The sequence below is a fragment of the Colobus angolensis genome, unplaced genomic scaffold (genome assembly GCF_000951035.1).
Source record: "Colobus angolensis palliatus isolate OR3802 unplaced genomic scaffold, Cang.pa_1.0 Scaffold16, whole genome shotgun sequence".
NCBI classification, from domain to species: domain Eukaryota; kingdom Metazoa; phylum Chordata; class Mammalia; order Primates; family Cercopithecidae; genus Colobus; species Colobus angolensis.
The window spans coordinates 9,958,884-9,982,303 of NW_012114710.1; the positions used below are offsets into that span (position 1 = coordinate 9,958,884).

A 23,420-nucleotide genomic window follows, 5' to 3' on the forward strand; every position below is an offset into this window, starting at 1 on the left:
CCCGGCCCTTGCTAAGTTCTGATCACTTAAGTTTTCAGCAAAAATTTCCTAACCAGATTCCATTTTACAAATCTACCAAATAACCTGACTCTACAAAGCATGACCCATACCTATGTCCCATTAAATACCTGCAGCTAGTGTACTACACTTTAATATCCTCATGTACTTCAATTAATGCCAGTTAAATTGTATTCTTCACAATAGTTGTGTTTGTTCCAAATTCTGTTTATACAATTTTCATTTGCATTATAAGTATATATTTAACCAACTGTTAAACCAACAATTATTTTATGTTCAAGAGAGCTCATGTTTTTATGAAATCTAGGGCGAATCTGTTAGAAAGACCTAAACACTGAGTTGCAAAATAATATCTTCTATTTAGATGTAGATAAGTCTAGGAAAAACAAAACAAATTTTGATGTTTATCTTATTTTATTTTTCCCTATCATTTTATTTATTTTTGAGGTTAGGTTATTTATTTATTCCAGATACAGTTATTGAGTACATTTTTTTTCTGTTCCCCCATATCCTGGGGTAAATTGACTTTTATCTTATTTTCCGTAAGTTATTTGGGTACAGGTGGTATTTGGTTATATGATTAAGTTCTTTAGTGGTGATTTGTGAGATTTTGGTACACTCATGATCCAAGCAGTAAACACTGCACCATATTTGTAGTATTCTATCCCTCATCCCACTCCCACTCTTCCCCCATATCCCCAAAGTTCATTGCATCATTCTTATGCCTTTGTGTCCTCATAGCTTAGTTCCCACATATCAGTGAGAACATATGATGTTTGGTTTTCCATCCTGAATTACCTCACTTAGAATAACAGTCTTCAATCTCATCCAGGTCACTACGAATGCTGTTAACTCATTCCTTTTAATGGCTGTGTACTATTCCATCATATATATATATATGCATAGGTTGTCAGTTGCATAGATTATGAAGATTTTTCTTCCACTCTGTGGGTTGTCTGTTTATTCTGCTGACTGTTCCTTTTGCTGTGCAAATGCTCTTTAGTTTAATTAGGTAGCAGCTATTTATCTTTGTTTTCATTGCATTTGCTTTTGGGTTCTCAGTCATGAAATCCTTGTTTAAGCCAATGTCTAGAAGGGTATTTCCAATGTTATCATCTAGAATTTTTATAGTTTCAAGTCTTAGGTTTAAGTCCTTAATCCATTTTGAGTTGATTTGTGTATAAGGTGAGAGATGAGGATTGATCTATCTATCTATCTATCTATCTATCTATCTATCTATCTATCTATCTATCTATCATAGTTACTTTATCAACTCATTGATTGATGGGCATTTGGGTTGGTTCCACGATTTTGCAATTGTGAATCATGCTGCTACAAACATGCGTGTGCAAATACCTTTTTCGAATAATGACTTCTTTTCTCTGAGTAGATACCCAGTAGTGGTATTGCTGGATCAAATGATAGTTCCACATTTAGTTCTTAAAGGAAACTTTACATTGTTTTCCATGGCGGTTATACTAGTTTATACTCCCACCAGCAGTGTAGAAGTGTTCCCTGAAGCCACACCACCATCTACTGTTTTTTTGATTTTTTGATTATGGCTATTCTTGTAGGAGTGAGGTGGTATTGCACTGAGGGTTTGATTTGCATTTCCCTTATCATTAGTGATGTTGAGCATTTTTTCACATGTTTGTTGAACATTTGTATATTTTCTTTTGGGAATTGTTTATTCATGCCCTTAGACCACTTTTTGATGAGATTGTTTGTTTTTCTTCTTACTGTTGTATTTGAGTTTGTTGTAGATTATGGATATTAGTCATTTGTCAGATGGGTAGATTGTGAAGATTTTTCTCCCACTCTCTGGGTTGTTTGTTAACTCTGCTGACTGTACCTTTTGCTGTGCAAACGTTCTTTAGTTTAATTAGGTCCTAGCTATTTATCTTTGTTTTTATTGCATTTGTTTTTGGATTCTCAGTCAAGAAATCCTTGTTTAAGCCAATGTCTAAAAGGGTCTTTCCGATGTTATCATCTAGAATCTTTATAGCTTCAAGTCTTTGGTTTAAGTCCTTAATTCATTTTGAGTTGATTTGTGTATAAGGTGAGAGATGAGGATCCAGTTTCATTCTCCTACATGTGGCTTGCCAATTATCCCAGCACCATTTGCTGAAGAGGGTTTCCTTTCCCCACTTTATGTTTTGGTTTGCTTTCTTGAAGATCAGTTGGCTGTAAGTACTTGGATTTATTTCTGTGTTATCTATTCTGTTCCATTGGTCTATGTGCCTATTTTTATACCAGTACCACGCTGTTTTGGTGACTATGGCCTTATAATATAGTTTGAAATCAGGTAGTGTGATGCCTCAGATTTGTTCTTTTTGCTTAGTCATGCTTTGGCTATGTGGGCTCTTTTTTGGTTCCATATCAATTTTAGAACGTTTTTTTTTTCTAATTATCTGAAGAATGATGGTATTATTTTGATGGGAAATGCATTGTATTTGTAGATTGTTTTTGGCAATATGGTCATTTTCACAATATTGTTTCTACCCATCCATGAGCATGGGATTTGTTTCCATTTGTTCATGTCATCTATTATTTCTTTCAGCAGTGTTTTGTAGTTTTCCTTGTAGAGGTCTTTCAACTCCTTGGTTAGGTATATTCCTAAGTATTCTTTTTGCAGCTGTTGTAAAAGGGGTTGAGTTCTTGATTTGATTCTTCACTTATTCATTGTTGGTGTATAGAAGAGCTACTGATTTGTGCACATCAATCTTGTATCCAGAAACTTTGATGAATTCCTATATCAGTTCTAGGAGCTTTCTGGAGGAATCCTTAGGGTTTGCAAGGTAAACAATTATCTTGTCAGCAAACAGTTGGCAGTTTGACTTCCTCTTTACCAATTTGGATACCTTTTATTTCTTTCTCTTGTTTGATTGCTCTGGTTAGGATTTCCAGTACTATGTTGAAGAGGAGTGGTGAGAGTGGGCATCCTTGTCTTGTTCCAGTTCTCAGAAGGAATGTTTTCAACTTTTTCCCATTCAGTATTATGTTGGCTGTGGGTTTGTCATACATGGCTTTTATTACATTAAGATCTGTCCCTTGTAGGCTGATATTGCTGAGAATTTTAATCATAACGTGATGCTGGATTTTGTTGAATGCTTTTTCTGCATCTATTGAAATGATTATATGATTTTTGTTTTTAATTCTGTTTATGTGGTGTATCACATTTATTGACTTACATATGTTAAACTATCCCTGCATCCCTGGTATGAAACCCACGTGATCATGGTGGATTATATTTTTGTTAAGTTGTTGGATTTAGTTAGCAAGTATTTTATTAAGGATTTTAGCATCTGTGTTCATCAAGGATATTGATCTGTAGTTTTCTTTTTTGGTTATGTTCTTTCCTGGTTTTGGTATTAGGGGGATGCTGGCTTCATAAAATAAATTAAGGAGGGTTCTTTCTTTCTCTATCTTGAGGAATAGTTTCAAAAGGATTAGTACCAATTCTTTGAATGTTTGGTAGAATTCTGCTGTGAATCCATCTGGTCCTGGACTTTTTTTGTTGGTAATTTTTAAATTACAATTTCAGTCTTGCTGCTTGTTATTAGTCTGTTCAGGGTATCTAATTCTTCCTGATTTAAGCTAGGAGGGTTGTATTTTTTCCAGGAATTTATCCATCTCTTCTAGGTCTTCTAGTTTATGTATGTAAAGGTGCTCACAGTAGCCTTGAGTGATCTTCTGTATTTCAGTGGTGTCAGTCGTAATATCTCCTTTTTTGTTTCTTAGTAAGGTTATTTGGATGTTCTCTCTTCTTCTCTTGGTTAATCATGCTAATGGTCTATCAATTTTATTTATTTTTTCAAAGAACCAACATTTTGTTTCATCTTTTGCATCGTACAAAAGAAATTTTTAGTCTTCACAAAAGATTTTATTTGTTGACCCTCTTTAAATGAATTGATGCTAAAATTCTAAGGACACAAAAAAATTCAGATCTCCAATTAGTGGAACCATACTAAAATAAGAGGACTTCACACTCCAAACATTGGAAATAGAATGTGTGTGTGTGTGTGTGTGTGTGTACATATATATATGGAAATATGTACATGTAAATACATAATACACACACACACACACACACACACACACATACATCTAACAATCTTCCCACCTTGGCCTCTTGAGTAGCTGGGACTATGATCACTATCCATTGTGTTTGACTCCATGATAAACACTTTTAATTAAAATAAAATGCTTAAGCTATATATGTCATATGATTTTCTAATGCCATCAATTAAGTGACCAACTAGTGGCCCTAACATACCAGTATAGCTACAAAATTTTAGCTTCTTAGAAGTTAATGTATCTAGTTTCCATAACTTTAGATTTTTTTTTTTTAAGTTTTTCAATATGGATTTTAAACTCAGTAATAACAGGTACTCATTCTGGTGACTCTCTAGAGTTTTGGGGTTTTATATATTGCAAATACTTATTGATGGAGATATAATTCATTGTCATTATAACATGCTGTGTCCATGTCTAATCTCTGTGGCTATATATATGTACACAAAATAAATATTTTGTTAAAATAGTTTCCATTTCTGAGAATAACATTAATAAAATCAATTTGAAAATATTTTAAAATACTTTATAATTCATAAAACTGTAATATTGATTTTTGATATCATATTTACATTTTTTAAACTGCAAGTAATGCTGACTCATGGATAACTGATTTGCATATGTTCTCCACATATTAACATTTGCCTGGTTAAACCAAGTGTCCCATGGGCTAAGAAAACTCTTCATGTTTCCCTTTCACTATATTTTTCATTTTTTTCTCCATATTTCTAGGCCATTGGCCCTATTTATAATCCAAGCTCGAGTATATGATTTCAGAATGTTATATGTGGAAGGAGAAAGGAACAGAGAGATGGACGATCACTGCATATACATAGTTTTGCTGGTTGTTCACTGCACAAGGACACCTGGCTGCAGGGTGTGGTGTGGCTGAAATCCAGCTGATGATCCTACCACTATGTGTTCCCTAGCATAGGGCCACATCTGCCACAAGAAAGTAGTACCTTTTTCTAACATACACCCAGGTGACAAATGATCTGGGACAATTTTCATAGCTATTGCTTACTCTGTCTCATATTTGGACTGAGTTTTCAGCCCTCACTCTGGTCTTCTCCAACAAACAAGGAACACAATTAACTTATCAAATTAACAATCCAAAATCCATTTCATCTATGATTTTCTGGGAAATGCATTTGGATCTAATTCAGGACTGCAAGTTCCCAAAGACGTATTTCATTTACATGAAAACTAGGGAAAGTCTATGTGAACAGTAGGAGAAGATGGAATGCTGTGAGGCGCTTTTTAACCATATGGCTATTTCTTTCTGTTTATTATAGCAATAAAAGCTTCTTAAAACACCACTTTGGCATTTCTTTCTGAAAAAGAGAGTGAAGGAAAATCTACAAACTGTATTGTGATCAAACATGACCATCGGGAGTAGAGAAATACGGCCAGGAGAAAGGACAGGGGAGAAAATGTTGAAGGAGAGGAAGGAAGGTTAATCCTGAGACTCACAAAAGCAAATATTTGGAAAAAGTAGAATAGAGAACTGGCTTGAGTTTACAAATGCATAAATAAACCCCAGATTTTTGTACTGACTGGCGTCGTGATACTCTTACCTCTGCAAACCCATAGGCAGTTGCTTCAGACTTTTCCAAACACTAGAAAACCTCTTGAAGAAATCACATAATGTAACAGAAAGAAGATTTATTTTCACATTTATCAGTTCTGGATTTCAAACATGACATTTACCAAAAGTCTAACCTTGGAATGGTAAACGTTTGAGATTGAGTTTCTCTATTAATAAAGCAAATATACTTTTCTGATAGCGGTTTTGAGAAGTAAATGAGACAATGTGTGTGAAAGTAACTAGAAAGTAGCTGACACAGAGTGGATGTTCAATAAATGGCTGATTTTTTCCTGTACCCAATCTTTTGGACAAAGCAAAGAAACCAAGGCACATTTGGGCCAGGCATGATGGCTCACATCTGTAATCCCAGAACTTTGGGAGGCCGAGGCGGGTGAGTCACAAGGTCAGGAGTTTGAGACCAGCCTGACCAACATGGTGAAACTCCATCTCTACTAAAACTACAAAAAGTTAGCTGGGCCTCGTGGCAGGCACCTATAATCCCGGCTACTTAGGAGGCTGAAGCAGGAGAATCACTTGAATCCTGGAGGGGAAAGTTGCAGTGAGCCATGATTGTGTCACTGTACTCCAGTCCGGGCAACAATGAGAGGTTCTGTCTCAAAAAGAAAAAAAAAAAGAAAAGAAAAGAAAAGAAAAAGAGAAAAGAACATTTGAAGCCAAGGCACATTTGAAGCTAAAGGAATATCCATTTATGTTGTTCAATGGATCAAGGTGTAGTGGTCATGGGGTGAGGAGTAGCCCCTCATTTTCAGAAGCAGAGAAGGATACTTTAAGTCCTCCATTGTGCTTACAGGTACCATGATTTAACAAGGTCTTGTGCCTTGTCCTGGGAACCTAAGCAGTTAATACTATTTTCTTGAGAGGAGGGGAATACTATAGATTTCAAATTTATGACACCATGATCTATATAATTTTTAAACTATAAACATGCATAGTCTATTTGCAAGTGGGGTAAAATTTTGTGGAATATAAAATTACCTTTATAATAAAAAATATAGCAATGTAGTTACAATAACAATAATAAAATCAGATTTACAAAATATTTGAAAATTACTTTCTCAAATAATTGTTATAAGATGCCTGTAAATATTGTTTCCCGATGTATTTAAAATACAGTTCAGCTCATACAAATTTATATTAATAAAGCTCTTATTAATATGTTAATAATGTCTATATTAATAAGGCTCTTATTAATATAGATAATGTAGACAGAATATATAGAATATATAATTCTAGATAAAATATAGAAGTCTAGATAGAAAATAGAGATATAAACATCACTTCAAGAAGCCCATTAGCATCCATAAAGATCTAAGATATTTAATTCATAATCCTGGTATCTTGACAGATTTATTAGTACAACATAGTTTATTTTAAAATGAAAATTAAAATATTATAGGCAAATATGTTTTCATTTTCTTGAGATAATTTTCACACACACCCCCCCACCACATTCTCACAAATGCATCCGTAAATGTGTGATTACAAACAAATTAGGGACATTCAAATATCAGAGTAAGAAAAAAACCTATACTGACATGGTTCACTCTCTTAGATCTAGTTACTTTTTAGGAAGTTATTATTAAAATGATTTATAAGATTTTTAAAAAGAAATCATAGTTAATCTTTATGATAGATTTAAAAATTCATATCTATATATCTGTTATGCCAATATTTTTGCCTCTTTTTCTGTTTTACGGTTTCAGAAAGAGTATTGTATATTCTAAGACTGTGCTATCCGTATGGTAGCTGCTAGCCACATGTAGCTATTGAGCATTTAAAATGTGGCAAGGTCAAATAGAGATATACTGTAAGTGTAAAATAACACTGGATTTTGAAGATTTAATATGAAAACAAAATATGAAAAAGGTGTAAAGTGTCTAATTAGTAATTTTTATGTTGGTTACATATTAAATTAGATATGTGTATGTGTTACATAAAATATGTTATTTAATTTTTTACTTTTTAAATGTAGCTGCTAGAAAATTTAAAATGAAATATGTGGCTTGCATTATATTTCTGTACTTATCGGCCTAAGATACTTCCTCAAACCATGTATTATTACATTATGATACTTTATGAATTGTAGCCTGTTTTATGATTTAAAGCCTTATTTCTCTTTTTATAGACATCAGATATACAAAGGAAATGAATTCAGTGATCATTGGTCATGACAGCATTACCAAATTATATAGACACATATATATATATATATATATACATACACCAAATTATATAGACATATATATAGACACTAATTACTTTTGCAACAGTCAATCCTGCTTCTTTATGTCCTCTTGTTAGACATACTCAGGATGTCACCATTCACAAAGAAATCTTTTAGCTTTATTTACTTTTACACCCTAATGACCTGTCCTTAGAATTTGGAAGCAAATAAGAACCTCTTTTCTATTTTCACTTCTTCCCCCTTTCTCCCTCCTCTACGTATCTAACTGACTACCTCTATTATTTGGGGCTCTATCTTTATTCATTTTTATCCCTCCGAATTTTAAGAAATTTTCCATGCAGAAGTCATTCCCAAATACTTGTATTGCCAAAGTTCATAAAAACGGTCAAATCTAAGATGGCAAAGACTTATGCTAATGCACTCCAATGGGCAGAAGACAGGAATGGTGGATCACAACATCCAATAGGAATTGCTTCTTTATTAAAAAGATTGTTTTAGGTTTTTAGAAATCAAATTGTATTATAATTGTACCTATTTATTTATTTCATTATAAACATATATACTTATTATAGAATGTCTAGAATATACAGGAAAGCAGGGAAAAAGGAAATCAATAGCACCAAGCAGCAATAATCATTGTTAACAATTTGCTTATAAATAATATTCATAGTGAAACATAAGAGTTCACATTTTAAAAAGTTCCATTTTGGAAATTTTAGTAGAAATTACTTTTATTAAAATGAATGGTATTTGTAATTTAGTATTTCTCTAGATTTAAATGTTCACATATTTGTTTTACTTAGAGAAAAAAGTTTCAAATTTGTTTTTAAATAGTTTGCTTCAAATGTGAGAAAATGAAATTATGCAGTTTTACTTTTTAGGTAAAGAGAAATGCAGCTTTCCTTCTAAATGTCAGAAGATACAGTACTAAAAGTTAATTGCAATAGTAGGAAATATAGTTTATGTTATGACAAAATAAAGAAGCAATGGTCAATTGCCGGAAGTAGAAAGAGGTAGAGAAAAGAGCTCTATAAAGAGCTTCAGTAGTTGCCTGGGTTACAGATGAAAAGCTCTATCTGCTCATGGGGAATTTGAATAGATGAGTGTTCCATTATTAAAATACATTTAATTTTATCTTATCTACTTCTGAGGGATTTGAATTAATTAAATAAATTTTTAATTTATTTTAATTTAATTATTATCTAGCAGCTGGATAATTATTTAAATAAGCAGTACTTTTTTAACTTTACATAACTAATACACTGTTCACCTTTATTGTATTATTAATAAAATCAGAAGGCTAAATTCTGAGTAAGAAATTAAACTATATACTTTCTACAAAGTATGTTTGAAGTATTCTATAGATATAAATATCTTTGCCAAATTCAAAACTGATTGAAAAAAAATCAGTGATTCTGTAGTGCGTTGTTGTACTATAACATTATATTTTAATGATATTTCTAGACATAATACTTCTGAGGTAAATTATTAAAGCTTCTATGGTAATAATAGTAGAAGCTCTTTCCAGAGAATGTTAATGAAATTATTACATTTTATATAGTCATTTCACATTTCTATTACTAATTATTACTCTACCAAAAAGGTATACTATGAAATCATAAGAAAACAGTTATTTAAAAAAGAAGCTTCATGGAAAATAAATTGAAGTTTCTTGAATTGTTAAAAAAAAAAAAATCTAACAGAAAAGTCAATGTTGAGGTACTGGATTATATTTAAGTAATCTTGATAAATATTATTTAGAAAACAAAAAAATCCATATATGCTGAATTTGTACCTTTAGATGATCAATATCATCATAAATCCTTTCATAGTAAAAAATATATATATTACAGATAAAGCTGAAAGAAGTGGTAAACAGGCTCATAAGAAGCCTTGGGAGCATTTGCAAAATGGCAATAGCCAAAGTGCTTGAGTTTTAATGATAAAAGTAAGAGTAAAGGGAAAATAACGTTAATTAAGACTGTCAATGAAAACATGAATAAAAATATCTTTCCACACATGAAGTGAGTCATTCAGGAAACTATCTTTATCCTTGGGCTTTGGGTAGGAAAATAAAAGCAACTCTCCTCTGAACATTCATAAATAGTGGCCTGTACTCACAAAAGACTTTGGAGACAGTGAGAAATACCAGGAAATGTGTATTCTAATGCTGTAGGTGGTGGGTGAGAGCACAGGTTCATTTAAACCCATGCTTGAGAATCCCTTCTCAGTGGCAGATGTGTGTTTAAACTGATACCCACAGACATATGTATCTGTGCAGCAACAGAGTACTCTGGTAGAGATCTGAAAAAACAAAACATCCTCAACATGCATAGACTGTCAGCATTGCAAAGAAGAGGAAATGTATTTGAAAAGATCTATTCTGTACAATACTCCTGAATAATGAAAATATTCCTCATATTAATTTATTTCCATTATTACTGTCACTACTGCCTCTTATCTCCATTGCCTCTCATCTCTTTGCCTCTGGTACTACCAAAATTGACTCCTAATTGTTCTGGTTTTCTAGTACCTCTCTCCTTTCAACTATCACTCATATTGCTCTGCTATTCCCCTAAAACTTTGACTTTTTCAGGTCTCTTCTGTTATTCAAAACCTTTAATGATGTCAAATTATCTGTAAGTTAAAGCCCAAGAATATGAATATGGTATTTAAAATGCCTGAGACTACAGAAAGTCTTACTGATCTCCCAATGCTCATGAATATTCATCTGATTAAATTGGACTGTTTGATCAACTTTTCTAAAGCAAGATCTGCAAAAACCATATATTGGCTTATGCTATTTTTCCTGCCTAGCATTATCACTCCTACTTTCAGTTCAACCATATCCAAAATATCCTCTCTCCCATTCAGTTTCCACTGTGTCTGTGATATTTATTATGTTATATAATATATATGTCCATGAGAGAGTGAAAATCATTTTAAGACATGATATTTTGTTTTTTGTTTTTTTTTTTTTATTATACTTTAAGTTCTAGGGTACATGTGCATAACGTGCAGGTTTGTTACATATGTATACTTGTGCAATGTTGGTGTGCTGCACCCATCAACTCGTCAGCACCCATCAATTCATCATTTATATCAGGTATAACTCCCCAATGCAATCCCTCCCCTTCCCCCCTCCACATGATAAGCCCAGTGTGTGATGTTCCCCTTCCCGAGTCCAAGTGATCTCATAGTTCAGTTCCCACCTATGAGTGAGAACATGCGGTGTTTGGTTTTCTCTTCTTGGGATAGTTTCCTGAGAATGATGGTTTCAAGCTGCATCCATGTCCCTACAAAGGACGCAAACTCATCCTTTTTTATGGCTGCATAGTATTCCATGGTGTATATGTGCCACATTTTCTTAATCCAGTCTGTCATCTATCTCACTTGTTTAACAATCATACTTTTTGTATTTTTCTAATTATTAAATCTTTGAGATCAAAAAGGAAACCTCAAACTGTCCTACATAGTAAGGAGTACAGTGTAGCTACTCAAGCATTTAACTTTAAGTGATTTTATTTTATTTTTGAGACGGAGTCTTGCTCTGTCACCCAGGCTGGAGTGCTGCAGCATGATCTCGGCTCACTGCAATCTCTGCCTCCTGGTTCAAGAGATTCTCCTTCCTCAGCCTCCTAAGTAGCTGGGATTACAGGCGCCTGCCACAGGGCCAGGCTAATTTTTGTACTTTTAGTAGAGACGGGGTTTCTCCAGGTTGTCCAGGCTGGTCTCAAGCTCCTGACCTCAGGTGGTCCACCTGCCTTGGCCTCCCAAAGTGCTGGGATTATGGGTGTGAGTCACTGTGCCTGGCACGACTTTAAGTGATTTTAAAATGTATTTCTATTCATTGCCACGACAAAAGCAATTAGCAAGGTGTTCTGTACACAGATGTTAAGAATATGAAGATATAAACTTCATATTTCTTATGAAAAAAATTATTTTTTCAAATGAAAAATTTTTGAAAAAAGTAGTTATTCACAAAGGAGATCATTGGTAGAATGAACACCCACTGCACAGCCCTTTGTTCCTAGGTACAGACAGCAGACTCTTGCTATCTAATTTCAATTAAAAAATGGTTTATCAGAGGGTGTTAGGAAGCTCTAGTAGGGCCATAAAACTAGAATTCAATACTATAGAGCAAGAAAATAAATGCCCGCTCACAACACAGAGCCCTTCTAAAGGAAACCTCACTCCTGCTGCTGTGTGACACTCATCACGTGTGATACAGGGGATGAACTTTAGAACCACCATGCTCATCACCATGCTTGCAAGGAGAGCAGCTCCTGACTTCTTCCAAATACTGTAGAGAAATACACACTGGGCAGAATGGAGGCCATAATCAAAATTAAAACTTTCACAAAGGATTCTAGAACATGTAGTCTTTAGTTGTTTTTAGCTTTCACAGGTTGGTTAGAAGTGTTTAGAAGGGGCATTGAACCATATAATCTACAGTATTCATCATTCGCCAAAATTTTTTCTTACAGTTGTATTAATAAGAACAGTATGTACGATGACAAACTTAAGAAGAAGGAGGGAGATTATACTTCAATTACATTTATCAGTGATCATTCCATTTCTCATACCCCACATAGTAGAAAGCTTGCTGCATGCATAGTGAGAATTAAACATGATGACCAAAAATGAAAATTAGTTGATAGATTCTACAAATCTTTTACTCCTGGTGATTCACTGAAGAGGACAGCCTTCCTTTAACTATTGTTGTCCTTAATGTCATGCTAATATTTTCCTTATTTAACCTTACCTTAAATCCAAATTGCCTTTATTCTTCCTGGATTGTGAGTTTAAGACAGTATAGCCTTTCAGCATTGTTAATGGTTGATTTATTGCAATGATACAATTCTGTAAAATGTCTACTCAAAGATAGCACAGCAAAGCAACATGTTGTGTTTTAATCAGATTTATCAATAAATGTATTAAAATATTTTAAGTTTGAATTAATGATAGCATTTTCCTCAAACAGAGAAAATTAATGCTAAGTGCTAATACAACCCAGATGTACTGACCAGCAAAGAGTTAAATTTTCTTTTGGAAAAAAAAAGTCATAACTCTGGTCTAAGGGTAAACACTGACATCAAAATATTCGTTCACTCATCAACAATATTTTCAAGGGCTTGCAAATTCTAGATACTTGTTGGGTGCTAAAAAAATAAGATGGTCCCATTCCAAAGAAGTTTTAAGTCTAGTGGAAAAACTGACCCTTAAACTATTAATTATGACCTAGCATAATGAGTGTTAAGATAGTACAAGGAAAGCCAGGCATGGTGGCATGTGCCTTTAGTCTCAGCTACTCGAACGGCTGAGGTGGAATGATCACTTGAGCCCAGGAGTTTGAGTACAGCCTGGGCAATATAGTAAGACCTTGTCCCCCATCCCTGTCCCCCACCAAAAAAAAAAAAAAAAGGTGATTAACAAAATAAGATAGGATAGGAGTTAGAAAACTTTACACCATGGACCAAATCTGACCCAAGGCCCTTTTTTTAAAAAAATTATTTTATTTTTTTTTTTTATAACACTACAACTAAGGATGATTCTTACATTGTTATAGGCTTTAAAAAGAAGGGGCTGGCCGGGCACGGTGGCTCAAGCCTGTAATCCCAGCACTTTGGGAGGGAGGCCAAGGAGGGTGGATCACGAGGTCAGGAGATCGTGACCATCCTGGCTAACACTTTGGGAGGGAGGCCGAGGAGGGTGGATCACGAGGTCAGGAGATCGTGTCCATCCTGGCTAACACAGTGAAACCCCGTCTCTACTAAAAAACACAAAAAACTAGCCGGGCGAGGTGGCGGGCGCCTGTAGTCCCAGCTACTCGGGAGGCTGAGGCAGGAAAATGGCGTAAACCCGGCAGGCGGAGCTTGCAGTGAGCCAAGATCGCGCCACTGCACTCCAGCCTGGAGGACAGAGCGAGACTCCACCTCAAAAAAAAAAAAAAAAAAAAAAGAAGAAGAAGGGGGCGGATATGTAACAGAGGCATTATATGACCTATAAAGCTAATATTTAGTATCTGCTCTTTAGCAGAAAATGTTTGTTGACCCTCGGGCATCTCTGCAAGCAAAGAAAGAGCAATAGAATCTCAACTGGTCCAGAAAACATTATCTTAACAACAGTAAATGTACTGAAATGAGGGGTAAGTAACTTCTCCAGGAAGAAGGAACAACATATGTAAAAGGCCTCAATGGCGATAGTGACTTAGAAGAACCAATAAAAGTCCAGGTTGGCAGAAACATGAACAAAAAAGGAGAAGAATTATTAAAATTAAAACTTTGAGATATAGGTATGACCTAGATACAAATGGCCTTTCAAACTATATTAAGGATTTTGCATTTTACCTGAATAACAATGAGAGGACATAAACTATTTCTAAGTGGGTGAATAACAAGAAAAACTTTAAAACTGATTATCATAGCTAACACAGTATCGGAGAAAGGGAGTCAGAAACAGAAGAGATTAGTAACAAATAGAGCTTTAAGGTATGTGACAGAAAATTCTAGTATTAGGTAAGAAAAGAAGCAAACAGACACATTATAGTAAAACTTCTTTAAGTGAAAGACAACAAAAAAATATTGAAACCAGCAAGCAAAAGTCTTGTCACTTATAAGTGAATCCCAGAAAGATTAACAGCTGTCTTCTCATCAGAAACAATAATAGAAGCCAGAAGAAAATGTGATTGCATTTTTAAAATATACAAAATAACCCAATTTCAACTTCAAATCCTATACCCCGCAAAGCTGTCTTTCAAAAGTAAAGGAGAAATGAAGAAATTCTCAGTAAAAGAAAACCTGGCAGTATTTGTTACTAGCATATACTCCCTCAAAGAAATACTAAAAAAAGTTCTTCAGGCTGCAAACAAGTATCCCCACATAAAATTTGAATCCACATGAAAAATCAAAAAGTATCACTAAAGGTAAATGTGTAATTATAAAAGGTAAGAGAAATACATATTTCTTATCCATTCTTCTCTTACTCATAAAGAGTGACTGTGTGAAATAATATGTGTATAATGTTGTTGGATATATAACATATAGAAATATAATATATTTGCCAATAGCAGCATAAGAAAGCAGGTGGGAGAAAACTGATACTGAACTAAGGAAAGCATATCTGATGGCAACTCGAGTCCACAGGAACAAATAAAAAGGACTAGAAATGGTAAATAAGATGTCTAATATAATGAACACTATAAATATATATTTGATCTCTTTTTTCTCTGTTTTTGAGACATAACTTTATCTAAAATATAATGTATTGTTGAATTTGTAACATATGTAGCTGCAATTGGTATAATAACAATAACATATAAAGGAGGAAATGGAAATAGAGCTATATAAGAGTCATATTTAAAACTGGAATAAAGTCAGTAAAAATCTGAAGTAGATTCTGTTAAATTGAAATGTATATGGTAAGACCTAAAGCAACCATAAAAAATAACAAATATGGTGAAAAATTATTAAAAGAATGCTATGCTAGAAAATATTGTCCAAGACAAAAGAGACCAGTGAAGGATGAATGAAGGAACAAAAAGGCATCACCATCACAGGTACTTGAATCACTGGCACCTCGAGGTATCAAACTGGTTCTGGAATGCTCAAGAATCTCATGGGACTAAGACTTTTGATTCCCTGCAGAGTAAATTGAATTGGAAGAGACTGATGTCAAAAGGTTGAAGGGATGTAGAGCCTATGTATTTTGTGACTGAAATACTCCACTTTTGGTTTGAGATAACTAGATATAATTTTGACTATTATTATTATTACTATTATGATTTTCACATATTTTATCTTTCTGCACTAAATTTGTTGATGTAATTTTTTTAGTTTTTCCAATTATCACGTTTGCTATATCAAATCCTACCTGGAGAAAGATGGGGGCATACTGACATTAGCAAGAAAACAACAAAATATGCATAAATAGTTAAATGTTTATCAAGTCAGTTTACCATTTTTTATTATATTCATGATACACATGGGAATGAGCTGATTAGTGACCTAAGCTGGTTGTCACTTTCAAGTCAGCCACATCTTGAAAGAATAACAACTGGGAAGACTTTAGTTGATGTGATATAAACTGGACACACCCAAATGATAAGCAACACTATACATATTCACTATAATAAGGTTCCCTTAGCATATGAAGCAAAAGTAGGAAGACTTAAGAAGTTAACAAGGCAAATAGAGTCAGATACAAGCTTTACTTATTTCACTGATCGCCAAGGATTAATCCTAAACTCTATCAAGCTTTTGAATAATTACCTAAATCCCTCTGAAACTCTATCCACTATACATATTTAAAATAAGATCAAAACACACATAATTATGCTTTGGAAATCATACTACTGCTAATTTTCAACCCAGATAATAAAAGTGTAATTTGAGCTACATTCTCTACATTCTCTGATAAAAATTCAAACTAAACCTTGAGTAAACAGTCAGGAAATATTATAATCCAGTTCTTCTCTTTGATATATCAAGTTTGTCACTACCATAAAAGAAAATTAGATGAATTTGACAGGACTTATTCTTCACATAGGTATATTTATTTATAAAAACTACAGTCTTTCAGAACCCATAGGGCTTTGATGATTATCAGATGAAACTGTCATTCTTCTCTAAGGAAGATAAATATTTTCTAAAACTATGAAAGTACCACACATTTATATGTTTGGGAATAGGTGAGAAAACAATGTTATTTTGACTTATTCAATAGACTCACAGATTGTCCAATGCAATCGGTAGTTTAACAAACACCACCATTTATTTTTCAAGATACTTACCAAAAAGAACTTGAATTCAATATTAGTCTAGGAAACAGTTTGTTAACTTTCTCAGTATCTTTTTAGCTCTTTGATGCAAAATTTTAGTATTTTTGATTGATATTTTAAATCAAAAGAGAGATTATTATCATTAGTAATCAAATATATTAAAACACATAATCATTCTCCCCTTTCCAAATTTCATATTCTTTTGGATCACCTAATTTAAAATATCTTTATGATGGTCTCTTTCCTCCTTTTTAATCAACTCAAAAATATTAATATAATGATAGATTGGCAAGGATTGGATATTATATTTTTATTAAAAGCCTGGAAGAGAGGCAAGGATCAAAATTTGATATTTCTGATTCAAAGTGGAAAACCTGTGACAAAACCGTGACAAATCCAAAACAACTGTAAAAAATAAAGCAACCATGAAAAATAACAAACATGGTGAAAAAATATTAAAAGAATTAATATGCTACATTAGAAAATACTGTCCAAAACAAAAGACAGCAGTGAAGGATGAATGAAGGAACAAAAAGGCATCACCATCACATGTACTTGAATCACTGGCACCTCGAGGTATCAAACTGGTTCTGAGATGCTCATCTGTTTCTATGTAATAAACATGGGGAATTTAGAAATATTCAATTCCTGATTTTTTACAAGTCAGTTTACTACTTGCCTTCCATTTGTACTTTTGGTTTAAAAAATGCCATTTATAACTAATCAGGAAAAATATGTCATAAACAAAAACATCATATTACAAATATTCAAATTTATGAGCAAAAATAGTTATTTGACTGAACATGGATTAAATGCTACATCTCAAAAACATGATAAATAAAATATAAATGCAAGCAGTAGAAGGAAATTTGGAACAAATATGAGAAATGTTTTAGATTCTCACCAAATTTAAGTGGTTTATTAGAGTATCCCTGCGTTTTGAAGCATAAACTTCCTCTAATGATATTTACTTTTTTTCAATAAAAGAACTCCTGGTATGCTGAACCTCATTTTCCTATGTTACAGTGTTTCCTTCAAAAGATACCTTAGCCAGATTTCATAAATACTCTGCCATGTTTTTATTATTAAAATAGTTGCTCTCCAGAATTTACCAATTAGATTCATTTGTTTTAGAACTTTAATCTCAAACTTAAATTAAAAATGTCCCTCACTATAATTGTGGCTTTGCAGTCTTGGGGTAGAAGTATTTCTTTCAAACACTTCCTCTTCCATTATAATGTAAGTTCTGGCTCCTTCACTGGCTGTGAGGAAAGAGAGGCGAGGTTGCCATCCTCTCTCTGTTATCTGTGGCTGTCTCCCATGAAGCAATTGTGTTTCCTTACCAAAAGAGACCTAAAGCTCTGGCCCATCCTACCACAGTTCCTCTTGGGTTGGCAACCCTTGTTAAATTGGCTTTCATAGATGGACAAATCATGCAAAATGGCTCAATACCACCTACACTTTTTGTGTACACATAATCCAGGAAATCCGTGTATCTTTGCTATGCTGAATATTGAAAATGTAGGTGCTTCACTGCTACTTTCTCTTATCTAGGCCTCACTCATTCTCCGTAATTATTTTTTTCCACGGCTAATATGTGTAGCACAAGTACAGATTAGCAAACTTGCTGCTTAAATAGTTATCCACCCAAGAAAAAGGAAAAGAAAAAAATGGTTTTTTCCCTTTTCTCTCATGGCTATACTTTCTAGTATTTCTCCTTTTCAGTTTGGCCCTTATAGTAACCGTCAGGGTGGGGTAAGAGGGGAACAGTTATAGGGAGTAGAGAGATGTTAAAGTAAGGTTAGTCCTGAGGCCATTCTTCAAGCCAGTACAGTATCACTTTTAATAAAAAGCAGGAAATAATCTAAATGTCCAATTCAAATGTTATTCTCAAATAAATTAGAGAATATTTATATGAAGAAATATTGTATAAAATGTTACAACTATGAAGAATTTCAATTCCAATAACAGAATGCAAACAAAATGATCCAAAATCGCATTAAACTCACCATGACCTGGAGGAAATTTTTTCCATTTAAGGAGTGCAATTAGCTCATATATGGATAAAGTAGGCCATTCCTCATAATAAGGACACATATGGATTAATTTCAACTTTTGCATATTTTCAATTTTTATTTTTTCCTGAAATAGAGTGTCATTATCAAATTTTTAATAATAGGCCATTTAAAATCAAAGAAATAGCAAATAGATAAATAGTGAGAGAAGTAAAATAAAGGCCATATGAATAAAAGTTAGTATAGGATACTCTGAATTTTATCAGAGCATTACTCTGTGGCCACATAGACATATTAAAATGTTAATCTTCAGATCTACTTACTAAAATTATATTTGCTCACCTTTCATTATATATTATACTTCTATAAATGTTTTAGGAGTTTTTTTAAAACCCTGTCATAGTCAAGATTAAACTGAAAAGTTGTGTTTGATAAAATCAAGTAACTGGTACTGATATTTGGGAAATAAAAACAAAACATACAGAATTTTTTGTTAAAGCCAGCCACTCTGAAAATCAAAACAAATGAACATCAGGGATTTGGAATAATGTTGAATTCTGAGAGAATTATTTGCACTACTGACACTGTGACCACTAAATCACAAGAAATCCCCACCACTGGAGACCCAAGAAGATAGGTGCCTTCTCAACTCCACTCCACATGAGCACTGAACCATGGTTTATACCAGCTTTCTGCAGGACCTGCATCTGGCTTAAGCTCATTTAAAAAAAGATGAAACAGCAGGATCATGGAAACCTTTCAATCCCATTATTTTTTGTTTATTTATTTTTGAGATGGAGTTTCACTCTTGTTGCCCAGGCTGGAGTGCAATGGTGCTATCTTGCCTCACCACAAACTCCACTTCCCGGATTCAAGCAATTCTCCTGCTTCAGCCTTCCGAGTTGCTGGTATTACAGGCATGCACCACCACATCCGGCTAATTTTGTATTTTTAGTAGAGATAGGGTTTCTCCATGTTGGTCGGGCTGGTCTCCAACTCCCTACCTCAGGTGATCTGCCTGCCTCAGTCTCCTAAAGTGCTGGGATTACGGGGATGTGCCACCACACCCAGCTAATTTTGTCTTTTTAGTAGAGATGGGGTTTCTCCATGTCGGTCAGGCTGGTCTCGAGCTCCTGACCTCAGGTGATCCACCCACCTTGGCTTCCCAAAGTACTGGGATTACAGGCGTGAGGCACCGCCCCCAGCCTCAATCCCATTATTTATACAAACTTCCTCTGCTATCCAAAGGCGGAGAAATAGGAGTCAAGAAAAAATTTGGATTTGATTAGAAGATAATAAATTATTAAACTTTAAGTAAATGAGTATCTTAAAGCTGCAGAATTAAGGAATCAGAATAAGTTGTTATCACTTACTCATCCAGCTCTGAGTTTGATGTTTGTTGTAATTATGAAATATCATGCCAATCACATTCAAGTATTTTTCCTCCTTAAGCAGACTATAGAGACTGGGAAAGCAGCAGTACTATTATCTGTCTTATTATTCTAGTATTCTTTATTCTTAGCATATGACATGTTGTGAACATGCAAAACACATATTTGTTGAATGAATGAATGAGTTTAAAATTAATGAAAAGCCAAAGGGTATTCTAAAATTACCTAAAATATATTCATTGAGACCTTTGTTTACACCTTACCTATCACCAGCACTCAAGTGATTTTCATCAAATAAACCACTTTTTTAACGTCTCTAGCTTAAGTTAAAGTTAAAAGTAAAACAGATATGGATATCTTTGTCTACAGAAGCAAAATACAGCTTGAGTTTATGCCCAATTTCTGTTTATATATAATATTAGATATCATCATACCTCCTTTATCTTTGCATATCCCTTTGCTGGGATTTTAAGAATTTCACAATCGTCTTCTGTCACCACCGAGAACACCTGTGTTCCCAATTCAGTCTGAGGTATAACTTCCAGAGTTCCAAAGGTACTCCATTTGCTAAGCTGTAAAAATACCAGAGACAATTTAATGTTTATTACCACTCACCAACATAAAAATGCCAGTGAAGGATTGGATTGTAGGTCAAGCTTTCATTCTATGAAAGAGGAGGTTCTAAACTGTCTTTGCATGGATGGCTCCTACTACTTCTGCTCAATGTCACTTCCCAAGGCAAGAGAACTGGTCATTCTTTTCACCGACATGAATAAAATAACATTAAAAATCTTCTGTTTTATTCAGTGATTTAAAATGCCTATTACGCGCTTGGAATATAGCAGCCATTCAATACATAGTAGTTGAAAGAATGAAGAAATATTTACACTTATATATACGATCTTCTGTTTGTTTTATTATCACATGTTGGTAGTATTCGGTATATACAAAAATGAATAAAATGTTAAACAGTATATAAACCATTAATATATATTTATGGATGATTGCTTAATTTAATATGTAAATGATTATTATTAGACATGGAAAAATGTTACTACTAGAATACATGTCATGAGTTATTAGGTTATAATGATATTACATATAGTTACATAGAGAACCTATATTTATATTTACCTGGGAAAAGTGGAGGGCATGTGAAGGATAAGGAGCATATTTTTATGAGAGGCTGAGGAGCTTCTTAGGGAAAACATCATGTCAATATGCCTATCTAAGATGATATGGGAAAACTTCCATTTTTCTACTTCAAAATCATAGACTATTTTTCTTTTTAACTAAATGCATATCTGAGCTTTAATCTGAAAGTCCAAATACATAGAGGAAATTTAAAATGTCAAACAGTCACAGCTGAGGCCAAAGTGGGCCACAGTTCTATCAAACCAGAATAAGGTCCCAAAGAACTGAATTCTGAGGCTTGTTGTACATGTAGGAACAGGAGATGGGACTCAGAGCCATGAAAGGTGAGAGACTGGAATTGTGCCTCCTTGCCTAAAGTCTAGGAACTTGGAGGATTACCCCAGTTGTGAAGTGGGGACAGGAAGAACTACATCCAGTACTTTATGAAAGCCATATAAAAGCTAGCTATCTAGCCATGAAACTGGACAGAATTGTTAGAAAATCAAGAACCTAGGTTTGCAACTTTAATGAGTACAGAGCATACACTTATGCACAATAGAAGACCCAAAGCTGAAAAATGAATAAAAAGCCTGGTAGACAACTAGTAAAACTCCTAGGATCCAGGAAGGTATTACACAAACTTAGCCTTATGTATAAATTCAGAGAGAAAGGAACTCCCACAGAGAGCAACACTTGCTGATGACAAAATCATAATAAAAATAATTACAAGCCACACAAATAAGTAGACCCCTACAAAGGGAAGTCCATGAAGGAGAAAAAAGTTGAACAACCTAAAAGAAACTACAAACATTTAAAACTATGTAAACTATCAAAATCAGAACATGACATGATGGAAGCAAAAAGAGGTATTTTGGAAAATAACAAAATAAAACTTCTGTAAATAATGGTCACAAAAATTTGTAGATTAAAGATAATTTTCAAAAGAATTCATTACATGGATAATACATAAGAAAATAATCTGGAATAAAATATAGAAGAAATGGAAATAAGAAGAGGGTTGTAATAGCTATAGAAGATAGATGGAGACCATTTAGCATATATCTAACAGAAATTCTAGAAGAAATTGAAAAGAATGGGAAAACGGTGATGCATAAGTGATAAGGGCTGAAAGTTTTCCAGAGCTGAGTGAATAAGTGAGTCGTCCAAAGCAAGCAACACACAAAACTGAAAGATGAATTTGCTTTTGTATTCCTGCTCAGGATTTGGCATATTTTCCTAATCTTTCTCCTCTGCTAGATCTCCTAGTTACAATCACATTAGCTCTCAATAATCTCAAGCAGATATTGTCCACTTATATATTTTTCAATTTATCTATTGTTTTAGGGCATTGGTCAGAATTATCTAATAAGTCATTAAAAAAGCAAAAATATTCCATGACTTTGAATAATATTCTTAAGGATTTCTTTCTCAATTAATTAAAAAATTTCATCAGAGTCCCTAATATTAATAATTAGGAAATTATAAAACTTCCAATGCCCCTTACATACCCACTTATTTTAGTCAAATTATTTTTTAAAGTATTAATACTTACAATTTTTTTATGATTTCAGTATTTTATTTTATTTTTTATTATACTTTAAGTTCTAGGGTACATGTGAATAACGTGCAGATTTGTTACATATATATACCTGTCCCCATGTTGGTGTGCTGCACCCATAAACACGTCAATTACATTAGGTATATCTCCTAATGCTATCCCTCCCCCCTCCCCCAACCCCACAACAGGCCCCAGTGTATGATGTTCCCCTTTCTGTGTCCAAGTGTTCTCATTGTTCAATTCCCACCTATGAGTGACAACATGTGGTGTTCAGTTTTCTGTTCTTGCGATAGTTTGCTGAGAATGATGGTTTTCAGCTGCATCCATTATTCATGTCCGTTCTCAGATCTCAAACTCCTCACTGGGAGAATCACTACTTTCTTCAAAGCTTAAATTTTAAAATTTCAAATATTAAAAGAATTAATATTTATAATTTTCAATTTTGTTCTGTAAATATGGTTATCTTAAAGTGCTCAGGAAGAAATAACTTTCAACCTAGAATTCTTTATTTACTTGAAATAGCAATTTAGAGTAAGAATAAAGAAACAAGATAATAATTTTAGACATTATATGAAACAAATGACTACAAGACGAATTTCAGCTAGAACAATACTGAATCCAAAATGGAGGGCAAATAACTAGCTAAAAACATTGGTA

The 23,420-nt window shown here is 33.7% G+C and overlaps 1 protein-coding gene across 2 annotated transcripts in view; it reads right to left on the reverse strand.

Annotated features, from left to right (window-relative positions):
* The window catches only part of CNBD1 (cyclic nucleotide binding domain containing 1), a 617,967-nt gene that overhangs the window by 161,943 nt on the left and 432,604 nt on the right, over positions 1 to 23,420 (reverse strand). For both annotated transcript variants that reach the window (XM_011937078.1, XM_011937079.1), the window contains exons 7-8: positions 20,506 to 20,643; positions 18,675 to 18,807 (exon numbers count right to left, since the gene is read on the reverse strand). In XM_011937078.1, coding sequence (XP_011792468.1) covers positions 18,675 to 18,807; positions 20,506 to 20,643 — 271 coding nt within the window. The remainder of the gene's footprint in view (positions 1 to 18,674; positions 18,808 to 20,505; positions 20,644 to 23,420) is intronic.